A 13,887-nucleotide genomic window follows, 5' to 3' on the forward strand; every position below is an offset into this window, starting at 1 on the left:
CACATTGAGTGTTGGGGTGATGGACAGCAAAGGCGAAGAAATGTGTGTTAACGTGTGTGTCGACTTGTGTGTGTGTGACAGCCATTGAAGGTGTTGAAGTGTGTGTGTGTGTGTGTGTGTGTGTGTGTGTGTATGTGTTTTCTCCAGCATTCATCACTCACCACCTGCTCTCTCTCTCTTTGGTCAACTTCACTCATTAAGTGATGAGAACAGAGAGCAGCTATTCAACTTGAAATAATTGTGCAGCAGTTTCCACAGAGAGGTAGCAGAATATATACAGACACTTTGCCTCATTCAGGCCCACGCAGGGACACCTATCAAATCCAGGTCCTGAGATAGATAGATAGATAGATAGATAGATAGATAGATAGATAGATAGATAGATAGATAGATAGATTTTTATTTCTGTGTCATGCACCATATTCAAGGTGCCCAGCCCGTCTGGGCTTACAAGACACAAATCATTCAAGTTCAACAATACAAACAAATCAACAAACGAGCTACAAAACGCTCAAACATAAACAAGACAGAGTTATATATTCAGATGAACAGCTTCTCCATTCTGAGTTTCCAAGCCCTCCCAATAAACCTGGCCAAACTGAAGACTTCATCTCTGAATAACCATTCCAACTTAGCATCATCTCCTGACCAAACTAGTTCCGGTTTCTTATTTTGCATTAACTGAGGCTGAGAACATTTAAAAAAAAAAGTTTTTTACACCTTTTCTTTCTGGGATATAAAAACACAAATAATTTGAACGCAGACCCATGATGACCATAATGATCAAAATCAACGTGACTTCTTCCTCTAAATGGGGATAAGGGAGGTGGAGGGATGTTTGTTTGAACTTGAGGAGAAAACCAAAGAAGATAGCGAACCTTCATCTTTACCTTCATCACTTGACTTGATGACAGGATGTAGAGGTGATTTGGCAGACTACAGTAGGAGGCCATATCTGATTTGTGAACTTTAGTGACCTATTAATGACTTTATCCAGATTGGTTTTATGAGTCTGGACGCTCCAAGTCTGATTTGTGTCACTTGTCCCAAACCACATATGGAGGTAGTTTCCAATCTGCTTCAAATGTGCTTTTGACTGATGTGACTTGAGTGCGGACGTGCAAATACACCAAATCTGATTTGAACGTCACTCACAACTCGTCATCAAATGCTTCTGCGCGGGAAAACCACGTCACCAACGTACGTATTTACTGACGCCCACGTCGTTACCATAGCAACCCATGCAGATAGGCTGTTTAGGTCTGGACACACAGATCCAACTTGAGAATCAGATTTGTGGCAGTGCGGACACACTCCCAAATCAGATTTTGGAAACCAATCAAGATAATGATGATTAATGACTTTATCAGCAAATCAGATTTGCCTGTAATGTGAACATGGCCTTAGTCACAAGTCTTGTCAAGAATACAGAAAGAAAACACAAGAGCTCATCTTCCCTCCTTTGCCTCTCTGACAGAAAACATGTGACTTGTTACAGATGTGAGGCTGGCTCATCCTTGATCAATTATAAATTGAGGCCATCGAAAGTTCACCACGAACCCGAGCAAGTAGCTCCTCCCCCTCCTCCACACACTGTGACATTAACATTTTACAAGTGTTCTACATGCTGAAGATTAGAGGAGAAACAGAGAGCGTGCGCGTGTGTGTGTGTGCGTGTGTGTGTGTGTGTGTGTGTGTGTGTGTGTGTGTGTTGTGCCAGTCATTAGTGGGAGGGGCCCCCCACTGCTCCAAGTGTCATCTCCCAGCAGTGGAGGAAGGAGAACGAGGGCAGGGCGAGGGAGGAGAGGAGGGACACGGGGGAGAGGGCAAAATGTGGCGTCAATGAGAGGCATTATGGTGTGTGTGTGTGTGTGTGTGCGCACATGTATTGAGTAATAACATACTTGACTAAAACACTCATATCATATGATATTAGAAGTGTTGTTTGTTTTGTGTTCATAGTGATGTCAGTTAGATTTGGTTAGGTCCGAGCTATGGGATATTAAATCATCCATCTTTGCAAAGTAAGCCTTTCTTACCCCAGGTGTGCATAAACTACAGGTTAAGATTATTATTTTTTTATACAAAAATGTGAAATTATTATCAGCTATCATATCTGTTATCGGACCGGCGAAGCAGATATTGAAAAAATCCCACCCCAAAGTCTATCAATCCCCCAAAAGTCTATCAATCCCCCCAAAAGTCTATCAATCCCCGCACAAAGTCTATAAATCCTGCCTATCTGAAGAACATAAGGGGAAATTCTCCCCCAGTTTGCAAAGTGAATTTTAAGAGCTGACCTAGTTAGTAAGCAAGAAAATCACTTTGAGCTTCACCGAGAGCCCTCCACATTAACTATGCTGCTGCCTGCTGCAGTACAACCAACAGGCTCGTCAACGCTTTCGCGCGCTCCCCATATGCTCACTTTCCACATAGCCTTGTTTGCACCGTGACCGGCTTACCTTTTCACCAGTCAGACACTGAGCTAGAGCCTTTTACAATCAGCGTATATAAAGTATAAGAATAATACGAATCTGGACAAAAACAATAGGTTTCCCAGCATTCGCTGTGAATACCCAATACAAATAAAATAAAAAATAAGAATAAAAACTTGCGTGGGGAGTAGGGATGTTCATCAATTATCGAAAATCGATAATTGATCGTTAAGGATTGGAATCGATCCTGTGGAATTTGGATCGATTTTGTTATTATTTAAAAAAATATATATATATATATTATTATTATTATTTTTTTACTAGGTTTGGGTGGAATTCGTTCCTCCGCGCCCCACTCCATTGCACAGCCGACTAACGTGAGGTGGAGCTTCATATAGTCTCTAGTTTTCTGGCTGGGCACGGGCCTTTGTGCCAACAAAACTGTTTTAAACATGGGGAATTCACACCGGCATGCGCCGGGGACAGCAGAGTGTTGGAGAGGAGATACATTGAAATAAAGAGTTCATTGAGGAGAACACGTTGTCTTTCGTATTTTCTGCCATAGGCATTCATTTTGTAAAAAAAATATATATATATTGAAAATTTTCTAAGTATTAACACGTTCACTGCCGTCGACGAGTCAACTCGTAAAAAAAAATCCAGCGGTTGACTGCCGTGGACGCGTTATCTCGTCAAAAAAAAAAAAAAAAATTGACGGTGGGACGTGGATCAAACTCTTTTACATCTCCTATAAATATATGGGAGCTATTGAATGTGTATAACCTATTTTACCGACCCACTAAGTGGCGACAGTGCTCTCCAGACTAGAGGAAGCCGAGCAAAAACACCAGGAAAAAGCGTGAGGAAGCCATTCTCATGAAAATGGTTTGGCGAAAACGCTTTCGCGCTGGCGCACAACGGCGATTCCAAAAATAGACTCTGCGTGCAACACACTTTGAAACACCAGCAGAAAGCCCAGAATCGCACGCAGCTTCATCCCTGCACACAACCGAAAACCCAGAAACGAACGAGCCCCATCCAGACTCGCCCGACGAGCGGCCGCCAGCAGCCAGGCAGCACAGACAGGCAGCAGAGACTCGCCTGTGACAAACGCTGCAAAGCCACCAGAGACACACCCACGGAGGGAGGAGTTTGAAGGAGAGGGGGGTGGGGGTGCTGTTATGGAGGAAATTACTGTTCAGAACTATATTGTTTAGATGTCTGATGTCTCACTGATGCCAAAAATAAATGGTTAAAGTGACTGTTCTGCCTGTTCTATCGAATCACGCACACGCACACACACACACACACACACACACACACACACACACACACACACACACACACACACACACACACAAACACAATACAGTATACACACTTGCCCAAGGGCACCCATAATCACAGGCACGTGTGGTGGTTCTAAAAATCCATTTATCTCAAAACTCTCTGAAAATCTCTGAAACCATGCTGTATTCAACTGCTAATGCCTACATAACAGAACATGATAAAAACTAACTCTTTTAGACAGAGAAAGCACACATTCTATTAGTTCTTTTGAGATATTTTGTGTTCACAAAGAACTAGCAGAAAATAATCCTCGGCTCTTGAAAGATGAGCCAGAATCCTCAAAAAAACCCTTGGCAGAAGCTACCTACTGATTGGAAAAAACTGTTGGCAGTGAATGTGTTAATATGATCGATAATCGATAATTGATCGTTAATTTTCACCGATTATCGATTTTGGAAAATTTTCAAAATTAACATCCCTAGTGGGGAGGATAAAACGCAAAATCAAAGCTCAGTTTATGAAATACTAATATACTCTGATCAATGTGTATCTGCTGTCCATTTGTCTGCACGCCTATAGCCCCGCTGCACTGTGGGTAATAAAGTCCTCACATGAGGCACTACCTGTCTGTGCAGCTTGTAGTGGAACATTGCTGCGTCTTGTAGTCCATCATTTGTTGTCATATTTACAGCGTGTAGTTTGGTCTTCACCTCTGTAGGATACAGTCTGCAAACTGTAATGAACATGTCATGTTTCTGAGGTCGATTACTGTTCTGAACTTCTTCAGGTTTTAATACATGTAGGGCAAAAAGCAGAGGCGTTTCAGCCTTAAGCCATCATCAGTGTAGCCAGAACAAATGACAGTGGGTTACATATACAGTAGGTGTGAACATCAGTGATGGAGTTCATCTGTGGAAGCTGCAATGCAGCCAATCAGACAGGGAAATTGGCTACCATAAATATATAAATATATCGATTTAAAAAAATATATATAATATAATATAAATACATACTATAGAAAATATAGAAAATACTGTAGAAAAGTATTACCTCTACTAGGGCTGGGTATTGGCAAGGACCTCACAATACGATACGTATCACGATACGTGGGTCGCGATACGATTGTATCACGATACATGATTGCAATACTCTACATACTTTACTGGAAATTAAAATATAGCTAAAAATACCACACCACCCAGGTAGTGTAATATGAACATAATTTTATATTGTTAACTTAGTCGACAAATTGAGTCAAAACTACTGAGTGTAGAGTGTCTTACTGAACGCACTGAAATAAAAAGTATTCTTATTGTGTCACTGAGCACACAGCTGTGCAAAAAAATCGGTATGGCGATATATCACGATATTTTTCTGAAATATCGATACAATATTGCGGAAAAAAGTATTGCGATATATTGCCGTATCGATTTTATTGCACAGCCCTAACCTCTATGCATACATAGAGGTTAAATTGCTCGACAAGGAGTTAGAAAAGTAGAAAAAAATAGAAATATAATATAATATAAATACATACTATAGAAAATATAGAAAATACTGTAGAAAAGTAGGACCCCTACGCATACATAGAGAACAAATTGCTCGCCAAGGAGTTAGAAAAGTAGAAAAAAATATAAATATAATATAAATACATACTATAGAAAATATAGAAAATACTGTAGAAAAGTAGGAACTCTACGCATACATAGAGGACAAATTGCTTGACAAGGAGTTAGAAAAGTAGAAAAAATATCATAAATAGCATATATAGAGGCCCACAGATAAAGTGTGGACAACATGGAACACAATAACAATAACAAAAATATAGCCGCAAGCGGCGATGATGGGGTCCAAGCATGGTCAGTAAGGGTGTAGTGGTCAGTAAGGGTGATGGGGTCAGTCAGGGTGTTGTGGTCACATAAGTACTTGTGACTTGAAGTAGTACTTGGATAGAAAGCAGTTTTTGTGTACAATATCCCTTTAAGTATCTGGACAGAAAGTGGTATTTGGGTAGAACATACTGTCAATACGACAAGTACTTCTCTGGCTCTGCAGATACATATAATATGGTCTACAAAGTTAAATGCAACAGTCTGGATAGCTCACTTGGTAAAGCTCATGACTTATGCTAACTAAAGATCATTGCGGCTCAAAGTTCAAACCCCACGTGGGATGAAAAACTTTCAACTTCAGACAGTTAAGTCAGTAACAGTAATTAAAACCCCACATGTTGCCTCCTTATTTTGCGGTGTTTCATGAACTTTTTCAATATCTTGGAAATGTTAGCTGGAGATTGCGTGGCTGTGTTCAAGAACGTGTTTTGCAACAGGAGAGGTTAGTTCTTGTCTCATGATGGAGCTTTTGTGTTCTGAAATCAGAATTTTCAGTTGTCATTGTGTCTTTCCCACACACACATCAAACCATAGGGCGTAGTGGCGTCCACTACAGGAGGTTGATGGGTTTTATCCTTGAAATTGCTTTTCGTGACTATAGCCAGCACCCTGCATGGCAGCTTGTCATGCAGTCCATTTACCATTAAGGACATTTTTGTATTACACACATAATGCACCACTTTACATTAAAAGTCTGCCCTGATTGGAGGTGTTTGAACTAATTGGTGTGGGTTGTGCTGTTACAATGAGCACATGAGTGACAAGGATAATTCAGATTGAATTCTCTTTTTGGACCTTTCACATGTGAAGACACAATAATGTATTGGAATGTTTTTCCTTTCATATATCTGAAAGAAGGCTCCCAGCAAACACAATTACATCATGATGATGTTCTGATATCATCTTTCTTTGTTGTGGTCAGTCAGGGTGTTGTGGTCAGTCAGGGCATTGTGGTCAGTCAGGGCGTTGTGGTCAGTAAGGGTGTTGTGGTCAGTAAGGGCGTTGTGGTCAGTCAGTGCATTGTGGTCAGTAAGGGCATTGGGGTCAGTCATGGCATTGGGGTTAGTAAGGGCGTTGTGGTCAGTAAGGGCATAGTCGTCAGTCAGGGCCTTCTGGTCAGTCAGGGTGTTGTGGTCAGAAATAGTGTTGTGGTCAGTAGGGCGTTGTGGTCAGTAAGGGCATTGCGGTCAGTAAGCGTGTTGTCGTCAGTAAGGGCGTAGTCGTCAGTCAGGGTGTTGTGGTCAGTCAGGGTGTTGTGGTCAGTCAGGGCATTGTGGTCAGTCAGGGTGTTGTGGTCAGTCAGGGTGTTGTGGTCAGTCAGGGTGTTATGGTCAATAAGGGTGTTGTGGTCAATCAGGGTGTTGTGGTGAGTCAGGGCGTTGTGGTCTGTAAGGGTGTTGTGGTCAGTAAGGGAGTTGTGGTCAGTCAGTGCATTGTGGTCAGTAAGGCCGTTGTGGTCAGTCAGGGTGTTGTGGTCAGTAAGGCCGTTGTGGTCAGTAAGGGAGTTGTGGTCAGTCAGTGCATTGTGGTCAGTAAGGCCGTTGTGGTCAGTCAGGGTGTTGTGGTCAGTAAGGCCGTTGTGGTCAGTAAGGCCGTTGTGGTCAGTCAGTGCATTGTGGTCAGTAAGGCCGTTGTGGTCAGTCAGTGCATTGTGGTCAGTAAGGCCGTTGTGGTCAGTCAGTGCATTGTGGTCAGTAAGGCCGTTGTGGTCAGTCAGTGCATTGTGGTCAGTAAGGCCGTTGTGGTCAGTCAGGGTGTTGTGGTCAGTAAGGGCATTGTGGTCAGTAAGGCCGTTGTGGTCAGTCAGGGTGTTGTGGTCAGTAAGGCCGTTGTGGTCAGTCAGGGTGTTGTGGTCAGTAAGGGCATTGGGGTCAGTAAGGGCATTGGGGTCAGGTTTCATTCCTCGTTTCGCCGATTTATTTTCCAGGCCTGGATACCCACGAAAAAAGATGCACCGATCCACTTTTTCAGTTCTGATCTGATTCTGATACCTGAATTTGGATATCTACCGATACCAAAGCTCTTTTTTCTTGTTCTTGAATATACAGGGGGTTACAGTTAGGGCTGCTGGATTAATCGAATTTTAATCTAGATTACGATTTGGGCTGTCCACGATTATGAAAACAAGATAATCGACATCAAACGATTATTAGCGGCTCTTCTCACTCTCATCCTGTCTTGTGTTGTAAATCGAGCGCACCCTTTCCTTTGCAGCGGTGTGCTCCTCCCCTCCCACCTCCCAAAGCCCAAAACACACTGTTTCATTTCAGCTCGTCATGTGAACAAATAACCACGGCACGTTCCTCCTCTCCGGTTATTTCATTGGTAGCAGCACAATAAGAAGATGGCAGAAGTCACAGAGAGAGAGCCGTTGGTCGAGAAGAAAGGCAAAACAACGTCTGTCGTGTGGAAACACTATGGTTTCGCCGAGTCAGACTTGGATCAAGTGTGTAAGATTTGTTACGCGGTCGTGGCTGCGCCCCATAGCAACACGACTAACTTGTTTAATCACCTGAAGTCCACTCACAAAGTGGTCTATGACCAAGCAATAAAAGAACAGAAACAAGACAAATCTACTCCTGCCACCGCAACACAGTCATCGATTCAGGACACACTTTACAATGCGACCGCATATTCAACCGGGTCCAGGAGGCATAAAGAAATAACAAACGCCATCACGTTCTTTCTAGCTAAAGACCAGTGCCCAATCAACACCGTTAACAACCCGGGATTCAAGAAAATGGTGAAAACGTTGGACAAGCGTTACGAGTTGCCATCTCGTCACCATTTCAGCAGAAATGCGCTGCCTGCCCTGTATAATGAATGTCATAAGCATGTTGAAAATGATGTTGCTGTAGCTGAATATTTTGCCACCACAACGGACCTCTGGTCAAGTCGCACCATGGAGCCACCATATAAGCCTCACCATACATTTCATTGACGCGGATTTCAACATGAAGACGAAATGTCTCCAGACAGCGTTTTTTCCAGACGACCACACGGGGATAAACATTGCACTTGGCCTGAGGCAAGCGATGGCTACATGGGACTTGAAGGAGGAGAAACTCGTCTGTATGACTACAGACAATGCCGCAAACATAAACCTGGCTGCTGAACTCAATGGCTGGGTGAGGCTCCAGTGCTTCGGGCATAGACTCCACTTGGCCATAGGTGAGTGAGTAGGATTCATTATGTGATAATTTGTGGATATATTTAAGTTATGATTTATTACATTAATAAATATAATAATAATGTTAGGCTATTTCATGTGAGGATCTCTGTCATTCATTCTCTCTCTCTCACACACACACACACACACACACACACACACACACACACACACACACACAGTCACTCATTCTCTCTCTCTCTCTCTCTCTCTCTCACAGACACACACAGCCAAATGATAATCATCCTGATAATAACTGTGTATATTTTTTGTAATCTTAGAGAATGCCATGATGCAGGATTGAGCGTGCGATGGGGGTCTGCAAGAAGGTGGTCAGCACCTTCTCCTACAGTTGGAGAAAAAAGAGGGAGCTGACAGAGGCACAGAAGAACCTGAAGCTGCCTGAACACTCGCTAAAGACAGAATGTCCAAGCAGATGGGGATCTAGACAGGCCATGGTTGGCAGGGTCCTCGAGCAGCAGAAGGCCATCGCCCAGGTCCTCTCCAAGGACAGAAAAAGCAGACACCTCGTCCTCTCGTGGCAGGACATTGATGTCCTCGAGGCCATCAACAAGTCACTGAGCCCTCTGGTTGAATTCACAGATGCACTTTCTGGGGAGAAATATGTAAGTGTGTCTTTTGTGAAACCAACACTCCATCTCTTCAACAACTCAATCCTGGCAGTGCAAGAGGATGACACAGACCTCACCAATTGCATCAAAAAGAAGATAGTGGATTATCTCAATGAAAAATATGACCACCCACCAACACAAGAGCTGCTCGATGTGGCCTGTGCCCTGGACCCGAGGTTCAAGCTAACATATGTCAGTGCAGCCAGCCGAGGGTCAATTGAAGCCAGACTGACAACTGAGATGAAGACTATCATGGTAATAATAATCATCTTAATCATATTAATGATGTTAATAATAAATTAAACCGACATTTAACAGTAAATAAACTTAAGTTAATTATTGTTGAATGATAAAACCCATAACCATTTAAACAGATTAAACATGTTCATATTTTCTTTACAATATTATTTGTCCTCTCCAAGGAGAAGGCCCCACTTGAGACCGCAGTGACCGTGACACCTGCTGATGACACTGAGGATGCTGCTGCTGGTGCACCAAAGAAGAAGAAGAAGGGCCTGGGCAGCTTCTTCAAGGTCACTGACGGCACAGCTCCAGGACCTGCTCTGCAACCGGACCAGGCCATAGCTTTTGAGCTCCAGTCCTACCTCCAGGCAGGGACACTGGACACTGAGGAAGACCCACTGGTGTGGTGGAAGCAATCCCAGCAGCTCTACCCACATCTCTCCATCCTGGCAAAGAAATATCTTTGCATTCCAGCCACAAGTGCCTCTTCAGAGAGGGTCTTCAGTACAGGTGGAAATATTGTCACCTGCCTGCGCTCATCTCTGAAGCCAGACCATGTCAACAGACTGGTGTTTCTGGCTAAAAACCTTTAAGAGGTTGCAGGAGTCATACTATTGGGGAGAGCCGCAGTGAGGGAGTATGGGACTACTAGTTATTTTGTTTCTTTAATCAATTCAGTTCCTTATTAGATTTTGTCCCAAGCATCTTTAGTTATGTATTAAAGCGGATCCCAAGCAAGCCTACCCTGTGAAAACACAAGATGTTACAAAACAAAGTATACCTTTGAATAATGGCATTACAGTAGCATTTGCTATGTTGGATTTTGTTTTTCATAATCATTTCTGTTTTGACATCTTTTATGAAACCACTTCAGTATTTGAACTTACACTTTTCATTTAAGATTAGCCAGGTGGGAAAGGCAGCTAACTTTACACACCCCAAAATAAGTCTGTTGTTGTTATATTTAAGTAACAGATGGTCTTAATTAGACTAGCCAACTGGTCTAGCTTTATGAAACTGGCTTTTGATGTTGAATATTGTTTACCAATTTTGAATGTAGATTAATAGTTGCAGTTGGTTGTGTGGCAGTTCACTGCAACATAGTTGGTTATATTTATTTTTATTTTTATACTGTATATTTATTTAATTTTATATTTTATTTCTAAATCTTTGCACTTTTATTTTAGATTTTAAGACATTTCATGTAAAAAAGAAAAGCCAGTGTGTCAATGTTCAATAAATTCATGATGTTCTCAAAGTCAATGAATAATCGTGTTAAATAATCGTGATCTCAATATCAATCAAAATAATCGTGATTATGATTTTTGCCATAATCGAGCAGCCCTAGTTACAGTCTATATTTTCTCTGACTAAACAGAGGCTCGTACCAGCACAGCATGAACAACATAGATTTATAAACATACCCTTTGCCAAGACTATAAATCTCGTCTTTCTATTTCCACTTAAATGTTCTGTGTGTAAAACTACGACGGTGTCGCTATGTCACTTGAGCAATGGTGATAACATCTGGTGACATCACTGATGACATCACTCACTGATGACATAATTACTGAGTGCTCCCAGGTCCACTAGTTATTAATTAAATTTAGTTATATACATTTTTTCAGTAGTGCAAACATTTTTGATGTAACATTAACTTGTTTATATAGGCTACCATCACTAGCAGTTCGTTAAAGTTAGAATTAAACATGATTTACTTATTTCGTATTATTTATAGATGTTAGAATCTGATTAGTCCATAATTAGTACTCATATTAGTTCAATATTTATCATTAACTTTTGCTGTCTAAATATGCAGGATTACTCAAATTCTGAATGTTAAATTAGCGTATAGCTCCTACCTGCATAATATTATGAGATCTGAGCTGTATAAGATGAGATGTTGAACAAATGATTGACACCAATCATCAACAAGGAGTGTTCTCACTGATGCACACCCTGTTTTTTCTAACTTCATGAAAACATGTTTTATTACTTTAGTATAATCGAGAATATTGTAGCGGTGTCAGATTAAGAAAAGGCCTGTCAGAAAGGAATTGAAAATGCAGAAGGAAACGGGAAGCCCTTTCCCATCATCTTAAAAGCTGTTCCTCTTTTTATGTTTCAACATGATTATATTGTTCAAGACTGTCTACATCTCCCTGCTGAGGTACCACAAAAGGTTGCCAAAGACTGCACAATAGGTAAACATCATAACCCCCATTAGTACAGCGGATAACCACAACAATTGTGCACGTTTTGAGAAAAGCAGGACACTTCTAACATACGTAGTGAATACCATGAGGTTTATTTTCAGGTGTGGAAGGAATTCAGATTTGACTTCAAATCCCAGATGGCCACCAGTCCCCTGTGTCTATTGTTCATAACGTGCCTCATTTTGGTACCATAGAAAAATATTTAAAGCCCCAATCAGTAACTTTTTCACCTTAATATAACAGCTTTTTAGGTCGCTTTCACATATAAGCTGTTTGGTCTGCTTTAAACGCACCAGAGTTAGTTTCCTCAGATAGTCCGGTTAGTTTGGGGTGGTGTGAAAGCGTAAACGAACTCTGGGGCGCAACAAAGAAATGAAGTCTGATCCGTTTGAAAACGTGGGTCTCGGTTCGCTTCAAGTGAACCCTGGCACGGTTTGTTTGTTTTGTGAAAGCAAACCGGACTAAACACAAGAGCAGATAGGAAGTGCCAGTGCATCTGATGCACTCATGATGCAGTGCATCATTGATTGATGTTAACGACCAGGCCCTGGGCGTTACATCAATCAAATCAAACCAATCCCATCTCGCAATCGCTGTGTTTGCACGAGGCATGCAAGATGCTGTAATTCTCTCCATGCGTAATAGAGTGGACTCACTCGTGCCAAGGACAGAGAGAGATAGAGAGAGTTTGTTGACAGATCGTCTGTGGTGCCAAACGACCCTCCGGGTTATGGAATAGGTGAAGGTGAATAGCAGGGGCGGTTTTAGCATCAGAGCTTTGGGTGGGCTCAGCCCACCCAAAGGTCATGCACCACTGAACCCCTAGGGGTGTCCGGGGGCATGCCCCCCCGGAAGAAAATTTTGTACAGTTTCAAGTAAAAATGGATCAAACTGGCGCACTTTGAGATCAAAATGAAGAGACTAGATCTATGAAGAACTACACACATCAATATCTTCTTTACCGTTCTGTGGTTTTACAGCGATGAAAAAATAATTGTTTCCCTATATTTACTATATATATTCTGCATACAGGTTACTATATGGTAGAATTATGCTTGCATAAATAATACCAAAATCGCTTCAGGGGAGTTTCAAGTAAAGTAACATTTTGCTTTGTACGCAAAACAAAAGTAAAATTAAATCAAAAGGGAACTTCCTAACTGATTGGCTGGAATAATATTCCGACAAGATAATAATATACTGTAAGCACTAAAGCAGGAGTTTGCAGTCAACTAGTTGAAATTAATATGTGGCAGTATTTGTGGGGGTCAAAATCTATGTAGGGTGTACCACCACAAATAGATCAGTGTATGGGAAACACTGACTATTAAATTGTGTGACTAGAAAGACACCAATAAATCTGAGAAAATGTACTTTAAACTGCTACTAATGACCACCATGGATTTGGAGGGGGGGAAAACGGGGATTTTTTTTTTTTTTTTTGGGCTCTATTTTTTTGGGTGGGCTGAGACTATTTTTGCGTGGGCTAAAGCCCACCCAAAAAAGGCCTAGAACCGCCCCTGGTGAATAGCCTATTGCAAGTCCATTGTCCAACACGTTTTCTCAATTAATTTCCCTCTTTGCGATGTGATAAAAGTTTCTCAGTTAGTTATAGTTGATTGCTGAATTATCTGCTAATATCCAATTTTAGCAGCATAATTTGATGTCCTGATGTGGCAAGGCTGTGCGTAATGACATATCCAAAAGGAATCTTACTCTGCACTGCACTGCACAGCACAGAGATTATGGTGCGCTCAAGTGCAGAGGGGTATTTAGCACATAAGAGGTGCTTTTAAAATACTTTTTACAGTTACAATTAAGGTTACCTATCATCAATGCAGAGTTGCAGTGAGGAAGTGCGTTACGTTAGAATGGGAGTGTGGAAGCGCGAGCGACTAAAGCTGCCCTCTCCCCTCAAGTTACTGGCTGTGACTTCAGGCATTTCCAGTGGGGAAACTGGGCTTTGTCATCATTGAAATAGATCACAAGATTGTGAACTTTATGCAGCTT

The 13,887-nt window shown here is 41.7% G+C and overlaps 2 protein-coding genes across 2 annotated transcripts in view; both read left to right on the forward strand.

The window, feature by feature from the left end:
* The window catches only part of LOC310771369 (chloride channel protein 2-like), a gene marked incomplete at both ends in the record, with an annotated part of 82,670 nt that overhangs the window by 35,406 nt on the left and 33,377 nt on the right, over positions 1-13,887 (forward strand). The window lies entirely within an intron of this gene.
* Positions 8,691-10,867, forward strand: LOC310771368 (E3 SUMO-protein ligase ZBED1-like). The gene is made up of 3 exons (XM_083663994.1): positions 8,691-8,788; positions 9,068-9,673; positions 9,841-10,867. The coding sequence occupies exons 2-3, from the start codon at positions 9,098-9,100 to the stop codon at positions 10,252-10,254; spliced, it is 990 nt and encodes a 329-aa protein (XP_083520120.1). The 5' UTR covers positions 8,691-8,788; positions 9,068-9,097; the 3' UTR covers positions 10,255-10,867.

Source organism: Poromitra crassiceps, assembly GCF_964638095.1.
Source record: "Poromitra crassiceps genome assembly, contig: HAP1_SCAFFOLD_561, whole genome shotgun sequence".
NCBI lineage: Eukaryota > Metazoa > Chordata > Actinopteri > Beryciformes > Melamphaidae > Poromitra > Poromitra crassiceps.

Coding starts and splice junctions, on each gene's coding strand:
- LOC310771368 (XM_083663994.1), top strand. CDS start 9,098: ATGGGGGTCTGCAAGAAGGTGGTCAGCACCTTCTCCTACAGTTGGAGA. Junction 9,674..9,840: donor CTGAGATGAAGACTATCATG/GTAATAATAATC, acceptor GTCCTCTCCAAG/GAGAAGGCCCCACTTGAGAC.